This window comes from Gavia stellata, chromosome 6 (assembly GCF_030936135.1).
Source record: "Gavia stellata isolate bGavSte3 chromosome 6, bGavSte3.hap2, whole genome shotgun sequence".
Lineage (NCBI taxonomy): Eukaryota > Metazoa > Chordata > Aves > Gaviiformes > Gaviidae > Gavia > Gavia stellata.
The window spans coordinates 16,795,756-16,819,131 of record NC_082599.1 but is presented as its reverse complement, the minus strand read 5'-3'; the positions used below and the strand labels follow the sequence as shown (position 1 = coordinate 16,819,131).

The window sequence follows — 23,376 nt, the reverse complement described above, 5'->3', positions numbered from 1 at the left end:
GGAGGAAAAAAATTAGTTTCTATTCAGTCATTCATCCCTTTCCATGACATAGGTAAAAAAAAAGGCAATTAATAAAACGTACAGCTATTTAGAATACTGTCCTAGCTATTAGAAACGAATCATGGAACTTAAGGTAGATGGAGAGCGTGCACCTAAGAAAACAAAGTTTTCAAGCTTTGGGGCATGAACCAGACTTTGGTGGTATTAAGGTTGAGAACGAGTGTTTGCGTAAGCAATTTCCCAACTTCTTGTTGGTGTCTTTCCTTTTTTAAGTATTTAGTAGGGGCTGTTGTGAGGGAGATGACACTGAACTAGAGGAAAAAGTTGACATGCCTAATGCAGAAATGAACATGTTCTGAGGTTCCTGTTGACATCGGAACCTTTTCTACTTCTGTATTGTCTGAGAACTGAAACAGTAAAATTTGCTCCTTGAAGTCATGCCTTGCTTTTATGTAGATCAGCAGCAATTTTATCCCTTCACTCTGTAAGCTGCTGTAATATGCTTTATTTAGGACATGGGAAGGCAGTTAGAAGGTATAGCTGCATAGAACAGCAGTACTGCCTTACTGTGGGAAAAGACTGAGAACAAGCCATCAGTGTTTACACTGACTTCTGGGGTGTTTATGGGTGTAGGTAAAGGTTTTGGTAATTATGAAGTTCTCAATTGATCTGAATGCCCTTTACCTGGGAGGTCACTCTTGCTTTATAGTGCTTTATAGTGCGAACATGAAAAGGCAAGAAGACAGAGCAGGGCTGTTAGGTTAGGCACAGTGCCGTGGGGATACAGCTTCTGGGCATGGCCAGCTCGGAGTATAGGCAGAATGAACTCCTGCCTCCTGTGTCTGTCCAAATGCATGAATACTTAAACATGACATTGTCACGTGTAGTATTAAGGTATGTTTCTAGCTGGGAAGATTTAGGTGTGTTTGCTGCTCATGTGGAATGTTAGTTTTTTAAGAATCAGATGCACAGCAGCCTGTGAACTAAATAAACTTCACCTCACACTCAAAATGCCTTTGAGCTAAATCTAAGAAGTAAGTGAGGCTTAAATTGTTAATACCTCAGAAAGGGGGGTGGGGGGTATTAGGGTCTTCTAATCATGGAACCCATTTTCTGGAATGAACTGTCCACAATGGAGCAATAGGGACTATTGATGTTTGGGTGGATACAGCACAATATCAGTAGGCATTTCTTTTGTGATTTTGAAAAACCGCAGGGAAGTATCTATATACAAAAACGAGTGTCAAGTTAGAAAAACAAAACCTTAAATAGGAAGGAGCTTTCCAGTACTTATCACAGTAACAACTCAGGAGGGGGTCAGTAAGTTGGGAACTATTTGGTTATATTTTTCTTCTAATTCTTTCTTTTTCTGGTAGTGCTAAATTAACTTCTATAAATTGCTGTCAACTTAACTTCTGCAATTATTATAATGTTTCTGAGAGAAATTCAACATAACTATAAATATTTCTGATTTTTATCTTTTTTTCCCTAAGCTAATTTGTAAAGATTTGATATTAGCATTATTTTGTCATATCCTTTTAAAAAAAAAAAAAAAATTTTTTTTTTTACAAAAAAAATTGGGGAAGAGGGGAAAAAATAAGAACTTGCTCCTACTTCTGCAGTTCTTTTTTGTTTTTTTCTTTATGTATTCATTTCTAATTATTTCAAATGTCAAGAAAAGTAGAAAACAGGGTCTCATTATGAATCAGGGTTCTACATAAGTTGTTTATTTGTGTTCTGCTTCTGGGAAAGCACAGAGGAGCTGTTTCATATTCGTGTAAAATCTTTGCGTAGTAGATTTACTCATGTAATGCATGTATTGTATTAATTTGTATTACGGTACATTTGTAAATAATGCTGTTGGAGCTGGATTTTAAGAGCAAGTCTTAATAGTTTCATTTCCTTCGGATCTGTTTGCAAACTATCACATAATTGGGCTGGTTTATTGATCTCGCAGAGATTACGCATCTGACACTTTGCACCAGTTAATAAATGGGTTTGTTGCCTTTCTTTAAACTGAGTATTTGAGAATGCACAGTTCTGTTATGCTGCAGAATTTAAATTGCTTATGTACTGGAATATTTACTACCCTCTTTGTTGTTTCATTTCAGAATGACCTTATTTAAAAATGTATGAGGCTATTTATAATCGACTCTGTGGCAGTGATTAAAGAGGTGTGCATAATAGCTTATTGAAAGTTGACAGCTCCTTGTTTGCTAAACTGCTGTTAGAACGTTTATGCTGCACAGTTGTACCTCATTTTTCTGAGGGGAAGGTGCATTTTGACAAGTGCACAGAACAGGTATATGTGGCTGACATTTTTATTATTTAAAAAAACATTTTATTTTTATTTTTTTAACTGCGTAAGTTTAATTAATTGCTTACCCTGTGTCTAATGATCTGTCTATAGTGTATTATTAAAATAAGAGTGAACAAATCCATTTCTGCTTGGAAAAATCAGATGTTGTTCTTACCGAAGAGAGATAGTAGCTCCAAACAAATTTGATCAAACAGTCAGACATCTGTCTTTCTGATGAGAGTAATACTTTCTAGACTGGTCTCTGATGTTTTTGATCTTAGATTAGGATTCTAAATATCTCCCAACTCCAGGAAGGTGATTGGGTACTTTTTTCATTGCTGTTCAAAAATAAGAATCAAGGAAAAAAGGACTGGGACTTATTTGGTTGCAAATCATGTTGAAGTAATTCAGTTTTTTGTAACAACATACATAGATATCAATGAGCTTGCAGGTAAGATTGATACTCAGATAATACTCTGTGTTTATCCATACAGCTGGTAAGCACAAATAACTTTGCGGCTTATGCTTTGCTGTTACTAGTATCTCATTTGACCTAGTGGACTCATTTTAAAGGTGAACAGTAATTAAAGCCTATGTTCACTCTTGTCTCTTGGCTTATGGGAATAAGTAGCTCCTTGTAGGTCTGTACACCCGATGGTGACAGTGTAAAACTTAAGACATTTTAAATTATTTTGGAGAGGGTATGTCAGAACTTTTCAAGGACTTTCATGTGCATCTTGAGTTTCTTGCAACCAAAAATTGGTAGTCATTTTTCTTCACTACAGTGTTCTCTTTTAGCAGTGACCTGAACATGCTTTAAATCCTCTGTGCACATCAGAACTGTTTATTCAAAGTGTTTCATAAGTGGTGCAGAAATTAATCATTTCATATTTTCATATTAGTTTATTACTAAGAACTTGATATTACTGCACTGCCATGCTTAATGGTACAAATCACAGTAGAATTACAGAAAGAATTTATGGTTTTGCTAGATCCTTTAAAAATTCTTCATAGAATAAGTGGCTACTAAGAAAATGCTATCATACAGGGTATCTCTCCATAAGTGTTAGCTCATAATTTCACAGGTTTTACCCCATAAGGCACTAAAATGAGAGTGCAGAATTAGTATTCTGAGTGTACTGAGTTAATGGACTACTATAATATCTAGATATTGTTTGAATAAATATATTGTAAAATTAATCTGCATTACTTCTGTTCTTAAGAACTAGATTATGCTTTTTACAGAGCAGGGATGCTGTTTCCTAGGTGTGTTCAAATGATGACAATATATTCTTTCAGCCGTCCTAGCTGATAACAACACTCTTCACTCAACTTCCTCAAATTACTACGCTGCTTTAGCTGGTCCAAAATGAACGTGACATTCCACTTGGGAGTTGGCTGGTTTGTAGCGTTGAGTGTTTCCCATAGTAGCTAGTCAGTCAAAATGCCTGGGAATTCTCCCGGAGAAAGGAATCTGAATATAATGTGGCTTGAAGATAAGAGTGCATAGCTTTGCAAAATAGAATTTAATTTAAAGAAAAAACATCTTTGGAATAACAAAATTCTGGAGGTATGTAAGTTTTTCCAAGTACATAAAATGCTTTATATTGCACTTATATTGTTTATTTATGGCTTATTCTCATAAAAATGCCTTAAGATTGTACCGTTTCATCTAAAAAAGTATTACCTGAACTTGCTGTTGAATTGAACAGTCTGGGATAGGCTTTAGTATATACTCTCATGTCTTATTTTTTATTTTTTTTCAAGGTTCCTACCTTTCTGACCTCCTCTAGTACGTTTAACCTCAATTCAGTGTTACTTGGGAATGTAGTGCTGCTGTCCTTTCAGTATGCTATTTATTGATGATCAGTAGGCATGTTACAATTTGACTAAGTATTGAGCGGAGTTACCTTAAATTCTTCATCATCTGGCCAGCCTGAAAGTTTTGCATCTCAAAAGTCACCTGTCATTGTTCAAAACTCCTAGTCACAGACAGTTTAGATCATTTTTGTGTCAAGGAGGTTTAGTTCCTTTTACGGTTTTTAATGGCTTTAAGTTGATATGAGTGGTAATATGACATTGTACTAACTCAGAGAAGGAACCTGGACTGAAGCCAATGTGGGGAATGTTCAGATGTGTTTCTCTGCACTGTGTAGTAACGTTGAGGTTGGAAAAGTTTAATTACCCACTCTACTCCCTCTTTTCTTTTTTTTTTTTTCTTTCCTTACTGAATACTTGTGTGGCCTTGAGTTTGTTAATCAACAGACCTCATAAGTGAGCCAGATGATGTATTGTTACAGTACCTTTTACAGCTGCTATTTTCCGGAGTACAGTGATTACCTGCAGTGGCCAAAGCTAGTTGCTTCCTATTAGAGTACAATGATTACTAATTGATCTAAATTTAGCTGGTAAAACAAAGTTGATTTTTACTTTTATGCTGAAGAGTTTTTTAAGTCATGTAGTATTTAAACTGTAATGTGAAGCCTTGTGAGTCTGTTCTTAATTTTTTGGTCTTTATCTCTTTAGTTCCCTCGTCCTCCAAAAAGAACCAATATGTTATTTACATCAGCTTGCAAAAAGATGGGTTTTCTGAAGGCAAGGGTAAATTTACTGAGTCGTATCTTCAGGGAGGAATATTTATTTCACCTCACATGTCTTATGTTGGGCTTTAAAAAAAAAATTGTGGGAAGAGATTTCATAGGAGCCTCTCTCAGTTTTTAACCATCCGCAACAGATGTCTCAAGCTTCTACATAGTGTCTTTAACCACAAAGGTTCATCCTAGTATTTCTCTTTCTTATCAGTCCACAAGTTGAGAAATGTTTTTGATCTGACTTTGGATCCCAAGAGCAATAAGGATGTATTTGGCTATTACTGGTGTATACTGTAATATTTTCAACTATTTCATTAGACTTTTTACCAGGCAGCATTTCACACTGGCTGTTAACACCTTTGAGTGTTGTACTCTCTGCTGGGAAGGAAAATTAGGACGACTGTCAGATGTGGAGTCTTTCCATACAGTCCTCAGCATGGTGGAAACGGATCTTTTTCCCTGGCCTCCTGCCCTTCCCAGAAGTTCTATTTCTGTCAGGCTACCTTACAGAGTTGTGGGTTTTTTTCTTTTTAAACATTGCTCATCTCATCCTTCCACCTTCATTTTGGCTGTTTGTCTCTCGTGGGCATATTGATTTCCTATTCAGTGATGACTTCTCAGTAGCCTTCTGCTCACTGACTGTGCTTGTGTCGTAATCCTCAATAGACTTCTCCACACCGCCCTTTGTCTAATGGCATTGTGGCTTTCAAAAAACTGAATTCCCCGGCAGAAGCAGTCACGGGTTGACTTAGCCCCTTCCCTGATTGTTTTAGGAGATCATGATCATTTTAGTTACACTTACAACCATAAAGATGTCTGAACTATTTTTAGGAGAAACAGGAGATTAGATAGATCTTAAAAACGGATGTGGTATCTTCTTGGAAAAATTATCAGAGATTGGAAAACATTTCTCATTTCAGAAGTTCCAAAAGTCAGGTCTGATCACACCGTAATGCTTCATTCCTCTTCAAATTCCATGTTTCCTTGTTCTTTCTCCCCTAGGAAATAAAGGCTTGTAAACCTAGAGATGTTTAATATCTGGGATATTAACAGCCAACTATCCATTACTAAGATTCGCAGATGGAGTAACTAGGTTAAAATGTTTTATATTTTTTTAGCATTATTGTTATTGCTGTTATTCCTTTTTGTAGCATGTCAGTGAATTGCAGTTGGACTGATCTGATAGAGCATGTAAGATTCTTAAAGACTGAAAATATAAAATTAAAAGATATATATAAATAAAATTGAAGGATTACATATGCTATAATAGGTACAGGTAATACTATGCCTTTGCCATCTTCAGTATCTCTCTGGCTTGTAATTCTAACCAGATAGTTCTTGGGAAATTTCTGAGAGACTGGCTGTTCACAAGTTATTTGAAAGTTTTTCTCCCTGTTTAGAAGTTCTCTGTCTTTGTAAGAGATCAGATACGGTAAGCTTGAAAATAATTTGCCTCCTAAACAAAACATTTTTATTTTTAAGACAAACACTCCCATCGTGGCTTATTAGCGCTCAGCTGGTTTTGCAGTAGCCTTTACAAAAAGAAAGTCTCTGTCTTCAAGTGTCTGACAGATGTTTCTTACTGTTGTCCTCAATATTAATCTGAAATCCAGCATATCTTTGTTATCCTCTTACTGTCTTTTGCATTTATTTACAAAAAGCTGGCAAAATGAAATCTAAGAATGCCTGAATGCTTATCAGGTTATTTATGTGAATAAATATGGGGTTGGATATTTTCTCCTTTTTTTTAGAAACTGAACTCTTTATTTAAGCTACCTCATAGTTGATCCTTTGTTAGATTCTTCTTTATTGCTGTTCCTTCACCTTACATATGAATTTCAATGTCAAATGGAACCGATAAGCTCTTCTAAATTAAAGTTTCAAAATGTTTAACTTCATCCTTGTATAGACAGTGAGAATTTGGAGGTGTTGGACTAAATTGATTACAGTTATTCATCACCATTAATAAGTCTTAGAACATACCTGCTGTACAGTAAATTCCAGTATCCTAGTTAAAATCTCACAGTTGTCTTTTATGGACTGATATTTTAAAACATCTTCATTTGCTGGACTCTCTTTTAAAGTACTTGTTGGGAACCTTTTACAAGCTTTACTGTGCCATGTGTTGATCCTGTACAAACATGAGTGCATGCTTTCTTGGAAATTCAGCGTATCATGTAGCTGCATACTATAAAAAGTAATTACGAATATTTAAGAAAGGTTTTAGCATTATCTTATTATCTGCTATTCATTCAGCTCATATTACAGTAATGTTACACTATCTGAAGAATGTCAAAAAGCTCTTGTTTCTCAATTCTACTATGTCATACCAACACTTCATTTGCCCCTCCAAGTAATAATTATAGATAATCTTCAGTCTCACTTTTATATTAAAAAAGGAAAAAGGCAACAAACTAATGAAAGATTAGAAATATTTTTGCCTGTGGGGTTTTTTTGTGACAGAAAAATCTGAAATAGTTTAAGGAATAATTCACTTTGGAGTTTATAAGGAAACAAATGTGAGGCTGAATGAAGCAAAGCAGCTGAGGGAGCTTCTCCAGAGGCCCATCAGAGGACAATGGACAGAACGGCTTTTTCTGAAACTCCACCACATTACAGAACCAATTACTGCAGTTTTGTTCAGTAAGGAAAGCTATTTCTTTTCTGATTGGAAAAATGCTTTCTTGGCCATTGCTTCTTTAAACTAGATAAATTCTTTAAATTAGGTAAAATTAGATTAAAACGTTGGAAATCCTTGCCTTTGTGCCAGTTATAGCCCCTTCTTCCTGTATTGGGTTTGTTTGTGAATTTCATGCCTCTCTTGAGGGAGGCAGATTTTTTTCTAAATCATTAATGAATACACAAATTTTCAGTAGTTGATAGGCGTTTCAGTTGCTGGTAGGATTCAGAAATACGAGAGTGGACTGGAATCAGTGTAATACAAGGCTTAAAGACAAGGGTTGCCATTCAGAAAGTGACTTAATGCTTGGGAAGGGAAGCAGGGAAGAGTGGGAGCCTTACCTGGTGCGTGCCGCTGGCGTTCGGGACTGCAGAGCAGGTGGCAATGGCTTTCTAGGCCAGCTCCATTTATCTTCAGTTCACTCATATAGTGCTTAGGCTCAAAGAATTGAACTTGTCAGATTTCAAGCTCGTATTCATTGACAGATCATCAAAGTCCATGTGAAAATGTGTTTTATGATATTTATAGATGCACGTAGCTGTTGGGAGAGGGGAAGGGGTATACTTGATTTGGCCGCAAAAGCAGTGATGAGGAGTCCAGGCAGGTGCTCAAGTGTTAGCAGTATTTAAGCAGAACTGCATGCTGTCCTGTAGCATGCTTTTTTCAGTATCTACATGTTGAATTAGATGAGTGGTTCCAAAAAATGCTTTACTAGGGATCATGTATACACTCAATATTTTCAGTAGTCAATTAGCTTTAAGATTGTAAGATCTTTTTTTCCTTAATAATAGCACTTTCTGCTACATAAGTTCAGACAGACATAACATCATGTCATCATGTTATGTCTGCTCTGAAGTTCCTGGCTTTGCAAGGTATTTTCTTATTCATTAAGACTGTTTTGATTGATAGACTATCATTCTTCAAGGTTAGCAGTACTGGCTTCTCGGGATGTTATTTCACTTTTTAAGGAAAGCAGTCTGAAATAGTTTGCTAGTACAACTAATAGCTTGCTAGTTCGTCTAGTTTATATTGAGAAGTGGATGAGGTTTTTTACTTCAGTCTAGTGCCTAAATTTAATATTTATTTGTGTTAGAGTGCACTTGTGAGGCTGTCTTTCAACAAGAGGCTCTTGTATGTTTCCCTCTTCATTCTTACAGCTCTTTCTCAATGCTGGTTTGAATCTTCATCTCTCTCTGATGGGGATCAGCTGTAGTGTCACAGAGTCATGGCTGTGCAACACTGGAAGCTCATGGCATTCTCTTCTCGTACCTTCTTCATTAATCTGACTTCTTATGAAGCATGTGCTAACTATGTCTGTGAAATACTGTAATGGCTAGATGAGGGTTATTCTTCACATGGGGGCTGAAGAGCTGCTTTGTCCAGTTCTTGGTCTAAAAATCTGGGTATAATTGCCTTCGCAGGGAGATTCAGTAGCTATTTGTGTACAGGAATGGAACAGTGCAAATCTAATATACACTTCTACAGACGTTAACAACCCTGCCTTTGGAAGCATTTATCATAAATTACTTGATCTTCAGAGAAAAATAAGATCTTGCTAAAGTGTACTGTGGACTACATTCACAGCCTTTTGAAGCAAAGAGGTTAGTGTGGTAAAAGATGTTTATTTCCTTAATATAATGTCAGAAATATCCATTAGGTTTCATTCTGATTTGAATAAATATACAAAGTTTTATTTAAATGTGTAAAAATTCACTAACTTATAATTTCACATTGTCATTTTAGCAATGTATATTATCCTTATGGAATGCATCTTTTGAAAATTAAACTTTTCCTTAAGCTTTGTACTTCCATTTAAACAGGATGAGACCTTTCATAATATCATTTATCCACCTGTTTAAATAGAATGCCAGGGAATGTCTATCCTTGAAATCCAGTAAAACACTGTAAATCCATTGCATATTTTTTGACTGTCTCTTTATTCGTGCTCCTACACTGCAGTAGGTTTCTGGGAATCATAGCTGTTCATTATCTTGCAAAATGAACAAGCCACACTTAGAATTTAGGTGGTGCTTTATTTCCCACTTCACATAAATAAATTATATAAATGGTCAGTGATTTAATAGTCAAAAGAATTGAAAATCAGTAATGTGAAAAGTCTGTAAGGTAAAAATGAGTATTGTAAAAATATGGTAGATAATTAAAAATTGGAGAGACTTGAAACTTGTACTACTCCCAGACAGTAATTTTCTACTGCCGATGTTTTGGTTGATTAGCTGTGAATATAAATGCAAAAAATTATGTGCATGTCATATATGAATATGCATAATAAACTCATGTTATTCAAGATGCAAAGCTACATGAAGCAAACCAGATCGTCCAAATTACATACTAAAACTGTGTTCATCTGCATTTTGGTATTCTAACATCTCTTTGTAATATTTATTTTCAGGAAAAGTGAATTAGGAATGTTTGATATAACAAACTGTTGTGATAATAACATGTAATCTCTATAAATTAGTTACCCTGAATCTAAAAGTCAGGACCCATATTTTGAAAACTTGAAATGTAGAACACCATTAAAAATGCTCTTCTGTTATTATGTGAAATCAGAGTGAAGCCAAAATGTAGCTTGTTGACTTAAAAGACAAATTTAAAAAAAAAAAGTCCCTTCTCCTGTGTCATAAGCAGGGGACGGCCAGGGGAGTTACTTGAATACTGGAGTGTTTAAACCTAGAGTCAGAATAAATATGTGACCATTATGCATTTGACAAACTAGCTCTCTTTCAAGAGGTATATTTAAGAAATTATTTAGAGGTTAAGAAAAAATGTTGTGAAATATGCAATGAAAATAAAATTATGCTTTCTAAATAAATTTATTTTGATAATTTATTAATTTAGATTATACTTATGCAACATCTGTTCAAAGTAGCATAATTTATTGTTCTGTTAATTTAGGAATGAGTAAAGAAAAATGTCAGGGCTTCATAAAGCATGTCATTCATTATAGTCATATCTGTACCATGTATATAACTTTCTTAATGCTTAAGACTTTTCCAATGGCATCTTATGATAGTCATAAAACTTTGGGGGCAAGAAAGAATTGCTGTAATAGGCTATTCTTTTATATAAAATGTGGCACTTGGAGTATCATTCTTCTGCCTTGTATCTAAGAGGAGCGCAAAACTTTATAAGCCAAACTTGCACTCCTGTATTATGGTCTATTTATTATCCAAGAAATAAATATTTACTGTATATAAACCTACGTAATGATGTTATATAAAATCACCAGTATTATGAGATATATAATATACATTTCTGTAAACATGTCTACTATGTCTTCCTGAAGAATTAACCTGGCGTAATGATACCTGAATTAATGGCGCAAGATTCAGGCCAATTCAGGCACGAGTGGATGCTCTGTAACTGATGCCCACGCAAGAGTGCCACAGGAGTGGAATTATTTCACGCAGTGATTGAGTTAGCATCATGGAGTGATTCTGGTTGCAATTGATAATTTGTACTAACCTGAGTTTTTATGTATAATGCTAAAACACGGCTGTCAAGTTTTTGAGTATGGATTAAGGTAATTATCAAACTGTAATTCAGATTAAGTCTTTAATGAGGATAAATCTAAAGCAACTGTATTACAGTTGTGTTCAATCTATGCTACAGTTAACAACAGAAATGGGATATTGCGCTATTTTAGCAAATTGGTCAGTATGAGGGAACTTGTATGTAATTTTGAAGCATGCTACTATGGTATGTATCCGTGTTTTATGCCTATCTATCTCTTACAATGAGTATCTCCATCTTGTTGCAATCAAATAAATTCCTGTAACTGACCACATTCTCCCAAATGATTGGCATCCATTGGTACCTGGTACCAATACCCATTGGTACCTAGTAGCAGTTAATGATGAGACAATTTACTGTGGCTCATCTTAAACTTGGTGACATTTATCTGTGTGCAAGGGTTAATTTTTACTGTAGTAATAAAACATCTATTTTTAAAAATCTGTCTCTGAGAAAGTAATTAATGATCTTGCCTTTTAAATACTTCTCTTAGATAACTTTTTTATATGTGAAAAGTTGTATAAAGGAAAAAAATGTCAAGCATCTGGAGTAGGAACTGTGTAGAAACAATGTGGTCATCTTATAAACAGAGCATTTGGAACACACAACAGAGTGGTACAGTCACCAGTGGACAGATAATTTCTGAAGAGTAAAACAGACTGTGTAACCCATGGAAATACTTCTTCCTCTCAGCCTCTCCTGAGTTTAGTTTAACGTTTCCAGTTGTTCGGTAATTGGAGGTACTAAAATATGAAGGCTTCTCAAATATTTATACATCTCATGCTTAATTTTAGTGATCACCAAACTCAGTTGTCTTGGAGGTGGTAAACCATTGCGGCTGTCAGGCTGTACTTGGCTGTGAGGGACACCAGTTGGATGTGTAGATTGGTTTTTCCAGTCTTCTGAGTAAAATGATAGACTATAATACTGGTGACAGAAATGCAAACTTACCTGGGATGAAATAGGACGTGAAGGTAAGGTTTTTAATTTTCTCCTTTTCCATTTGGAGCAGAGAATGACTAGATCATTGCCGCCTACCCAGAATTGGTCCCCACAGTATATTCTTTGAAAATGTAGATTTTTTAAAAAATCATAAACATCAGGATTTTATCTATTTGATATTTATGTCAGTATAATTTTATGGGAAAATTATGTGTGTTCTTTAGAGAAAAATGGGCAGAGAGCAGGAGATTTAGTCAAAAGTGCCTGCCTGTGCATTACGTGGCTGTCCACACCTTCTATTTGATATTTATTTTGTCCACATGCATTCACAAATATTAATACTTGTAAAAACTTCCTTGTTGCATAGGAGAGGTTTTGTCACCTATAATGAGTGAACACTTTTCTGCATTTTATGAGGCTATGTGAGGGACAGCATATAAAATAGGGGAGCTGTGAGAGAGAAAAATGAACTAAGGTATGGGTTTTCCCCTGTCAAATGTTTAAATCAGCAATGAAACTATTGAAATTACTTTTTTCCAGTAGATTTAAAAATAATGCTGGGTGGGGATATGGTTCTTTCTGTTCGCTACTCTAAGTTTTTATAAATACTTCCTTAAAGTATTAAACTTACTTTAAGTTTTTGTAAAACTTCCTGACAGCAGTGGTTGACAAGGAATTACACAGATGGAGTTAAGTTCTCATTTGTAGAAAGCTCTGCAACCTTGGCTTGTACAGTGGTGATAACAGGCAAAGGGTACAGTTAATTTTATCATATACCTTCAGCTGTCTTGTTTCTGAATGTTAATTTTTTTCTTATGGGACCATTTTTAGTATTTCCAAACCTATAAGCACCTTGTAATAATACCATTTTTCAAATTATGCTGCCACTGAGAATTTTCGTATTTGCATGTAGAATTTACATCAATCCAGGGACTAGAAGGAGAGAATATTTGGACAATAGTTAGCTTTTTCATTAGAAAAAGGACCATCATTTGCAAATCCAATAGAGAAATTATCATTGCAAGTCCCTCTGTCTCACTGAAAGACTGAAAGCCTTCGTTTTGCAAAGCTATAAAGCTTCCATTTTTAGCACAGAAGAGCTGCAGAGTAATGAAAAGTCTCAAAGCAGCATGCTGAAAATTACATTTCTTAAGTTACTTTTCTGAAGTAGCCCTAAAAAGAGAAATATTTCAAAATGAGATTATTTTTATATGATGATACAGGTATACATAGATACATATTTCCAAATGTAGTTTTATGCTCTCAAACCTGAAAATATATATATAAGTATGTATATGTATGGATAAATACATACACATGTATCTAATCACTAAATACTTGAAATACTTGTCTGTGTACTCTCTGCTTCTCATCTCTGGACTCATGTCAATTCTACATGCAGATAAATTCTCATATGAGCACTGGAGTTGATTTTAAAATTGTTTCCCGCCCTTGTAAGTTCTATAGATTTTTAACATGTAGCATTACAGCATCTGGAACGTCATTTAGAGAGGCAGGCATTTGGAGTCTAGTGTTCCTTACAGAGTATCCCAGTGTACAACTGCTGTGATAGTATTGCTCAGGTGATGGACAGTTAAAACTGAAAGGGTATCTTGGGCTACCTTAAGAGCTCCCACTTGGTGACTCAACAGTCCTCTGTGCTAAGGCCTCTTGTTGAGAGGTCTGCCTGCGTAGTTTTGGTGATCCTTTCTAATGAGTGCGAAACCAGTGTCCCCAGTTGAGCTTGTCATCTGTCGTCTCAGGAGTTACCTAAACACATATGGTTGCTGTGGTCAGATCCTCTTACTAGATGATACTTGGTAATGTTCAGAGTTGATGCCAATCAGCACTGCAGGTGGCAACAACCATGCCCATGATCTTAAGATATTTCAAGCGAGTGGAAGAAAAGTTTTTCATTCAAGAAGGAACCCAAAGGGAGGAGGTGGTGGTGGTGGTCTCTTTTTTATTGGACTATATGTACTGCATTTGACAACTTGCTACCAGTGCTAGAGCTCCATTGCCATTCACTCATCTTTAACCCCGCGCTGCAGTGCTGAATCATTTGGGTAGTTGCTGGCATCCATGTCTTCTGCGCCATCCTTCTGTCTCCCAAAGGTCCTTTTCAAGCTTTCCTGTGTTGCTATTGCAGCTTCTCTGTCAGGATGTTTTTTAGCAGTATAGATCCAGACTCTTTTTGATGAGTATGGGATTCAATCCATAGAATTTGTCACACAACCTCATCCACTTTCATCTCTAACAGACAGTGGTTACCAGTTCTGGCTGGCATCTGTCACCACAAGCTCTTGGCTGTCTGGAAAGACCACGTATAGCTTTCCTTTCAACTGCTGGTATGCCCTGCACTCAGGAGTCTGTCAAGAATTTGGTTGATCCCTTTAGAAAGTAAATTGTAAAAGGGTGTATATGACCTGGTTGCTTGTAGGAGGGAGGAACAGGGTAGATGGCCCAAGAGGTCTCTCCCCTCTACAGGCTGAGATTTTGGTGCCAGTCACATTTAATCATTTTTATAATGGAATGCACAATGGAAAGTTTTATCCTTCAGGCTCTGCAGGCAAGAAGTATGTGTCCCTTCCACAGGTGTTTGGCTGCAAGTGCACGTCCTTCAGTGTCTTAATTCAGATCAGGACTGTGTTTTTGAAGTGAATCTCCTGATTGTCCTCACTCACTGTGCTTTGACTTGGGAGCATGCGTTTTCTTTATGTGAAATGAGAGCACTCTTAACTGTGTTGCAGTCACTAACAAAAATTTACTCCAGGAGACCAGGCTAGAGCTAGTTTTATTAAGAGGCTGCTTTGAAACACGGAGTGTGAACATTAGGTCCTCTGTGACAGCAGTTTCACCATATATTTGTTTCTCTTCCACCACCCTGCCTGCTAGTGGGGGTACAAGCTCGCTATCCTTGCCATCAGAACCAGCGATTCTTACAAATCCTTTACAATCAGTGGGAGTTGTTTTTGGATCACTGTCCTGACTTGGTGTTGGACTCAGCATCCCAGAAATGATACAAAAGTAAAATCTAATGTCTTAGGTATGTCATTTGGATAGTTTGGGAGGGATGGAGGGAATACATATATTCTTCTGACCAGAACTCATCTTAGTCACAGGCAAAGCAGGCAGTTGGCTAAAGCAGCTGCCTGCCAGGAGCAGCCGAAGCAGCAGATTCCCCAGCTGCTCTCTGTCTGCCTTTATTCACCTTCGTGGCAGAACCTCTACTGTGTCTGCCCCACTGGGAAACCTAGAGCTGCTTCTGCTTCTGAGTTTGTAAATAGTCCACTACCAAACTGTCCTGTTCCAGTATAATTGTGCATATGGGACTAAGTTAATCCTAAATCAAACTAATGATCAGATGAACAAAGACAAGCAGCAAAAATTTTAATCACTGAGGCTGGAGTATTTGCCAGATTTGCTCCGAGTATCGCTTATGTCATCTCAGGGTCTCGTGCCAGAGCTGTAGCCATTACCCTAACGCTGGGGAACTGGTCCCGACTTAGATCATCGGGCTTTGCTCCAGACTTTGCCATATCAATAGAAAAATGCAACATTGAGGGTCAGTTTGTTTTTAATGTCAAATACTGATTGATTTTAAAACCATGATTTAAAATTGACAAGCAGAAAATTTGTATTCACACTGTTGATTTTAATGTGTGTTGTGTAAGTGAAGCCAAACATTCAGTCTCACTTTTGGTACAGCATTTAGAGCACGTTTCAGTATGCAGTTCACTTGCAAAGCATTTATTTTAAACTCAAAGTTTCGAGTTGACCAGAACACCAAAGAATCCAGAACATGTGTATTGAACTGATTTTATATACCTTAATGCATATTAAGATTCTTGAATTTCATGGTTTTTATTGTGTCGGAATATTCAATCAAAATGTGTGTCAAGCTGCATTTGACTGGACATTAGTATTCAGTTAAGAGGTGTAAAAACATTTTGAAAGAGATTTTTATTAGTTAAACAAATTTATCAGAAATGTGCTCTGTACACGTAAATATTTAGACTTACATTTTTACAACTATTCTTATATTTATATAAACACACGTGGGAGGTGTAAGTTTAATCCCTTCAGGCAGAGGAAGGACTGAATCCAGTTCCCCTTTTCCTATGTAAGCACGCTCATGTGTGCATATGTTTAAATAAACAGTGAATGAAACTTTTATATATGAAATATAGTTCTATTCTCCACAGTTATAGCACATATACTGTTCTTAAAAGCAGAATGACTTTTCTGAAAATTAAAAGTATGTTTTTAAATTAAATTTAAAATGGATTATTTCAGAAACTAATCTCTGGCAGGGTTTGGGTTTTTTCTTGAATTATTTCATTAAGAGTATAATACAGTTTCCTCACACTTTCCACATAACAGTGTCTCATTGTAGTGTATTTTCACTGAGTTCAACAAGCTGCCTAATGTAATGTGTACTGCTACCTCCACTCCCCCCTGCAGTGCTGCTGGCTGTCCCCGTACTATGGGAAGTCACCCTGGTGCCTGATGGAGGCTATGGCATGATTGGGAAGCAGCGAATATTTTCACTAAGGCTTGCTTGTACTTCTTTGAGAAATAATGACGGTGTTTCCAAATAGCCAAGCAGTAGTAAGGCAGATAAAATTCTGGGTAGATAAAAGTGAAGCAATGTGTGTGGAGGGAGGAGCAGGGTCCGTAATGGGCTCTGAGCTGATTGTCACCATTCAGGAACAGCACTTCTGGGGTTACAGAAAGTAAACCTGTAGTAGTGTCAGTTTAGTTACTTGTAGCAGTCAAGAAAAGTCCTAGGATATGACTTGCATTATTAGAAAAGGGATAGAGAAGAAAACAGCACGTTGTTGTGCTGCTATTCTAATCTATGATGCATGTGCATGCTGAATGCTGGGTGCAGTTCTAGGTTGTCATCTCTTCCCCTGTAAACACAATGATGCAGCAGAAGAGAAGAAGGTTCAGAGAGGTCCAGGAAAAATAACCAGTGAAACAAGTTCTGTATGAGTAACAAGTGGACAAGGACTCTTCACATTGGAAGGGAGGGCTGTGCAATGAAGCGTATAAAATCATGAACAGCATAGAGGACACAAATGTGGAGGATTTAGGGGACATCCACTGAATCTAGTGCAAAACAGGTTCAAAATCAACAGAAGAAACTTCTTCCCACAACACAGAGCTGTGAAACTGCTTGCCTGTGCTGTTGCCACCTGATCTCAAATTATTCTTATACATATTCCACCACATACTTCTTTTTATTGTTGAGGTGAGTAAATTCCTATCAGAATTTCAGTGATACGAACTTGATTTGGGTCATTCTTTATGTTGGGAATGTCGTCTTTCATCTCATCTAATGATTCTGAGGGCCAGTCTGGATGGGGGAGCGGTGAGTGGGTACCAGCTTTTTGAGAAGCTTTCCTTCTGTTACCACCGAGGTCACTCGCCTTTTTGGGGACTCTACCATTGTAGTATATGCTATGGAAACAGCGAGTCCTATAGTCTTTCATCACCGCAATATTAGTGTTCGCCTTAATTTTCCTGGGTTTATTGGTTTTAAATCAGAGAATTAAAGATTCTTTTCCTTTTAAATACCACGTTTGAATTTGACTAGACTTATGTATCGTGGTTTCCTAGCTGTATTCAACCAGCAAAATAATATATTTCTCTGGTTTAGCTCTTTAATCACTAATTGCAATTGAACATATTTCTTTTTTAATTAGAATTGCGCAACATCATGCATCTTCTCTGCATTTAGGACTGTAAAAATCCAGAAAGCAAAGCTCGTTTTCTGCAATTCATTTTGCAGTCATTTACTCTTAGAGCAGTGAAAGCTTCAACTACAGATACTCGTTTATTCTTTAAGAATCAGCATACTGTAGCAAGAAAGTGATCAAGAGGAAAAGAAGTAATTATGGTTCATAAGATGTATTTTTCATCTATTGTTTTTAATGAATATTTCGTCTTTATTTCAGAAGATATATAGTAATGATATAAAAAATTATTTTTATTGAATAAATATTTAGTCTTCAGTGTCATTTGTAATACCTATGTTGAAAATGAGGCCTTCTTTTCTATTCGTCTGTGAAAGTAAAGCTGAAATTAAAAATGAAACTGTTTAATAATGTACATTTTTATGCTAAGGTTACATACTGTACGGTGGACAGAATAGGCCTGTATGTCCGTTACACATCGCATGTGCTTGTCTGGTGACCTGTTTTCAGAGGCTTACAGCCATGGTTTATGATGTGAGTCAGACTTAGCTTTTACAGTTGAAGGTAAGATTCCCTGCAGCGGTCTGCTTCTTCTCCCCTGCTGCTGATGGCCATCCCTGGAGCGGTGGTGGCCGAGGGTGACGTAACCTCTCTATCCATCCTTGCCTTTCACAGAGCCATGTCTCATCATGGAGACATTGATTGCTGTTTGTGCCAGTTTTCTGTGATCCAGGCTGAATTATTTTGTTTAGGTAGTCGCTACTTTTAAATGACATTAACAAAAAGTCAATATTACTGAAGTTTGAAATATTTGTAGTTACTTCATTGGAAAGCTGTAACTGTTCTTCTAAGCAAGGTTTTACATGTGTTTTTTATTTTCTACATGGAATATTTGGCCAAATTAGAAGCCCCTTGAAGTCATAATTTATGTATATTCAATTGAATTTCTTTCAGCAGTTGTAAGCAGTAGTCTCTACATACTGCTTTTCTATTGAGTATATTTCAATCTGTATCCAAAAAGATCTGATTAAATTTATTCCTCCCAACTTCAGCAGTTACTGTGGTGCCAGGCATCAAGCGAGGCTCGTGAGCTTGTTGTCCTCTTCTTTCAGTGGTGGCTATTCTGAGGAAATATCAAGGACGAGAGGAGAAAACGCCCAAAATGATGTGCAGATAGGGAAGGTCTGAATTTGGCTCTAGGACTGAAGTGGAGAAGGGAGAGGGGGAGGACAGTTACCCCTGGATTTGGATGCCAGGGTGCTGTAGTTCCAGCGTTTCTTTAATGTCTTCAAAGAGCTGTGAAACGCGTAGCCAAAATGTGTCTGAAGCAAATGAAGATAGCAGCCTGCTACTACCACACCTTAGTGTCATAGGGTACCAGGAGCAGATTTGCATTGCTAAAGCTAAGCTTTGCAGCCATGCAGGCATCACATGGTACCATGTAATGGGATTTTAATTATAATTAGCTAAAAATACAGTAAATTACAGGGTATGATTGTTTTTTAACCGTCATTTCTATTAAAGAATTTTAATACATTCTTTGAAATCAAACACTTGACTTTGAAAGTCAAGCATTCAAAAAAAGTTGGAAAATGTCAGAATGAAGATTGTTGAAACTGTTGTAATTTGTCCCTTGCATGTATGCATAACGATAAGATCTTTAATTATGTGATCACATAATTTTTTCACAGGAGGAATGGTGCCCAGAGAATGAATCAGGGGTGTTTATGAAAAGAAGCTGTTGCCTCCAGAACCCTTGCCTTAATTGCTGGAAAGTGTAGTAATTTAAGTAGAGGGCTGCAGGAACAAAAAGTGCACTCTCTAAGGCATTTGAAAGCTCCACTGAAAGACTGGATTTTTTTCACTCTCTTTCAAGGAGTTGTTATGTCATTCTGGAAGGTGACTTTTTTTGGAGGTGATCTCTATGTTTCTAGTTGCTGTGGCAAGCAGGCCGAGGTACCTGGGCTCTGAGCGCAGCTGCATTTGGAATGAACAAAAGTTCGCTTTGAATTTATAAAATGCTGTAAAAATGCAAAGTTCTCTGAAAAGTAAGGCCCGAAATGCCTTACATTGACGTGGCAATGCCAGGATTGCCAAAAGAATCTTCTGGTTTTTAAGTAGCCTGTTTCTTCTCTGTAAAATGGAGATACCATCATCTTACTACAGTTCAGTTAATTATATGTTTTGAAGCATTCCTGCTGAATGCCATGTAGCAAAACTATATATAATATATAATCATATAATTATATAATATATAGTTATATTGCATATAAGTATATATTATATATATGTTATATGATATATAATATATAATGAGGAATCCCATTTTGGCTAACATCCTATAGGTGAGGCTTTGGGAACACTGCTGACTGATGGGGATAAAAAGAATGAGCAATCACTTTGCAGTCTGAAAAAATGAGGCAAGATCCTACAAATACTCAGTTCACTCCATAAAACTGAGCATTCCCTGCATATTTGCCATCCCTGCACTAGATGAGGCAAGGATCCTGCGGGGGAAAACAGCATGTAATCATTTAGTAGAGTTGCTTATAGTTACATGGACATTTCTGTCGTTTCAAGCACTCGACTTTCTGCTGCGTTTGATGTGTGGGTTGCCTGACCATCCCAAATGTGATGGGCCCTTTTAGATGCAGGTTTGGCAGTTTATTTTCCCCCAAAGCTCTTCGTAAGTGGGAAAACAGGAATGTTAGAGCCACATTTCTTGCTGATTTTATTGTGTTGCCTTGTTGACAACTGATCTTTGTTGTAAGGAACCAAAATCCCGAAGATCATTTGTTCCTCGCTTCTTATGAAGAAGGAGGAGTTAATAAATTTTGCAGAGTTGGCACATGAGTGAGTGTAGTGAGAATGTATGAAAATGTTTCAAGGTAAATAGAGCCACAATGAATAGATTATATTTAAAACCAAAAAATACATGATGAGGAAAAGAAGATATGTTTTTTCTTCAGGACAAACTTTCTGATTATATTTTCATTTTCCATAAAACCCACTCTAAATCTACTGTAAGGTATTCCACTTAATTTCATGTTTAGTTTGGGAAATATATTTTTAAAAAATCCAGTATTCATTATCTACATTACTGAAATGTGAACTTATGCCGATAAATTTTGATCCTTGCTCTTACTGATCATCTTTGTGTGTGGCAAAGGTAAATACGTTGGTGTTTTAATAATCCTCTACATCTAAGCATCACAGTAAAACCCAGTTAAGACAACAGGCTAAAATAATTTTTCCGCTTCCTCCTGGTTTATGTCTGTTCTTACACTTTTTTTAAAGTTGCATTTAATATTTCTGAGGCAAATAAACTCATAAATCTCTTCTGTTTTGGTGAGGGAATACATGCATGTCTTCTCTTTCACACAACGTGACAGCATCCCTTACAGTACCTATTTTACTTTGCAAAATCAGTTATAGAATATAAAGTGAATATCAGTTTATCAATTGAAATGGTCCAGATACTAGTATTTAGGCAATTTGCCTAAATTTGTTGTCTCAGAAGAGGTCAATACCATGAATAGTGGGGCGTTACTACATTTTTCAAATAGCACTTTGTGTATAAAATATGGAAACATGGAATGATTGTTTTAAATTCAGCAGGCTCTTCTGTCATGCTTATGCATGTTCTAGATGAGACATTTTTCTCCTGAATTGGAAGGAAATGAGATAGTAGCCTGTCAGTTCATAATGTGACTTACTTTCCCTGTTTAAATGCATTTTTAAATTACTAGAATATCTACTTTTAAAAAAAAAAAGCTAAGTTCAGAAGAGCAGGAGTCTAGTTTGCTATTTATCTACCTTAATAGGTAGGATTTCACATGAAAGAATCTGTCTGGCTTTTCGTGTGCTAACAGTGACAGGATGCAGGTATCATAAAGTAGCGTGATTATGTGCCTCCCAGGTATAATTCTGATAACCGCTTAAGGAGTACTGCAGCCAAGACAAGTCTTGTTAGTTTATTCATCAATAAATTTATTCTCTTTCTTAAACTGTATTTTGAAGCATTTCAGTAAGAATTTCAAACTTGGCAGTGAAGAAGTAATACTCATATAGATGTAAATGTTTAATAGTTTAACTTCAGTGTGAGTAACAAGACATTTCAACAGATTGTGAAAGTAATTTTTTCTTAATACATAATCCTTACAGTTTAAATTGAAATGTCCGTAACTGATCTTTTCTGCTTACAAATGAAGACTGCTGTAATAATAATCTACTCTCATATGACAGAAACAAATATATTGTCGTGTAACCCTTTGTCCACAAGACTCTCACAGTATGTTCTCCAGGCCAAAAAAGTAGTTACTACCTTTCCATGGTAGCTGGGGAAAATGTTACGTGAGATTTCCTTTCTAAGTCACCGCTGAGATTTTTCCTTTCACATTCATCCTGCTGAGTCTTTAGTGTGGTCTTTGGGTGTAACTACAAAAGCATTTTAGCTTGGATCAGGAGCATTTTAGCCCTTCTGAATCAAGTCTCCTTACTGTTCCCACGTATTGCTCCTTGATTCACATACCTGGAGCATGGGGGTGGCATCGGTTGCAGGAAGAGCCAGCGAGAAGATGGATTGGGTGAGCGCAGCTAGCGTGCATAACTGCAAACAAGGGCTTGCTCCATGGGACCGGACAAGAACAACTGAGCCACCCTCTTTGCAGTGTGGTCAGCCTGGGGTCGCTTGGTCTCCAGTGCTAGTTGTTTCCCTAAGGTTTTGTTCCTTCTATACCTCACTGATTGCTATGTACGTATAGCCTATCCTCATTATACATGTCTGTCTGTAACAAAATGTTGTTTATCAGTATTAAGTGTTTCACAGAGTATTGACCAGGCCATAATATTCTTAAAGGACACATACAGTAATGCTGGTATCCAAATTGGAGTGATCCAGTTGGAAGCCTGATGCTTCAGTGTGGCCCAGAAGACAATTCTGGAGTTGTCTGCTGCCTTTTCTTGTGCAGCCTTACACTGGGTGTGCAGGAGTGAGAGGTGTCATGGTTCCTAGCAGTGGTGGAAGCCCAGCAGCTGTCAGATGTCTCCTTGTGTGCCGCTGTTATGTTCAAGTTGCTCACAAACCACTACCATCCCCATGTGGAAAGAAAAAATAATAATGTGACTCCATAGAGATGCCCCAGATAGAGCATCTGGCCACAGTACTGAAAGCTTTGGATCTCCATGCTGTAAATTAAGAGTATATTGATCAGTATTTTGCTTTTTGTCTGTCTGCAGTTACCAATTACAATAACGTGGTAGAAGCAAACTCAGATTCAGACGATGAAGATAAATTGCATATAGTGGAAGAAGAAAGTGTAACTGATGCAGCAGACTGTGATGCTGGTGTGCCAGAAGATGACTTGCCAACAGACCATACAGTATTACCAGAAAACAGTGAAAGAGAAGGGAGTACAAACAGTTGCTGGGAAGATGAAGGTATGTTCCTTTCCACTGATGACGCTATGTAGAGAAAAGTTTCTAAAACAAAGATTCGATAGAACTTTTTTTGGTCACTTTGTTACTGAAATAATGTGTAATATTCACAATTAAAAAAGAGGTTCTCTAATGTATTTATTGTAATGTATTTTATGTTTTTTTAATATTTGAGGCAGATTTAGAGGTGCG

General features: G+C 36.7%; 1 protein-coding gene across 5 annotated transcripts in view; it reads left to right on the top strand.

The window, feature by feature from the left end:
* Nucleotides 1–23,376, top strand: part of ZEB1 (zinc finger E-box binding homeobox 1) — a 122,686-nt gene that overhangs the window by 74,291 nt on the left and 25,019 nt on the right. For 4 of the 5 annotated variants that reach the window (XM_059818559.1, XM_059818558.1, XM_059818556.1 and 1 more), the window contains exon 2: nt 22,987–23,187. In XM_059818559.1, the coding sequence (XP_059674542.1) occupies nt 22,987–23,187 (201 nt within the window). Of the gene's footprint in view, nt 1–7,884; nt 7,899–22,986; nt 23,188–23,376 lie in introns of all 5 variants that reach the window. The other variant, XM_059818557.1, reaches the window with a different exon arrangement.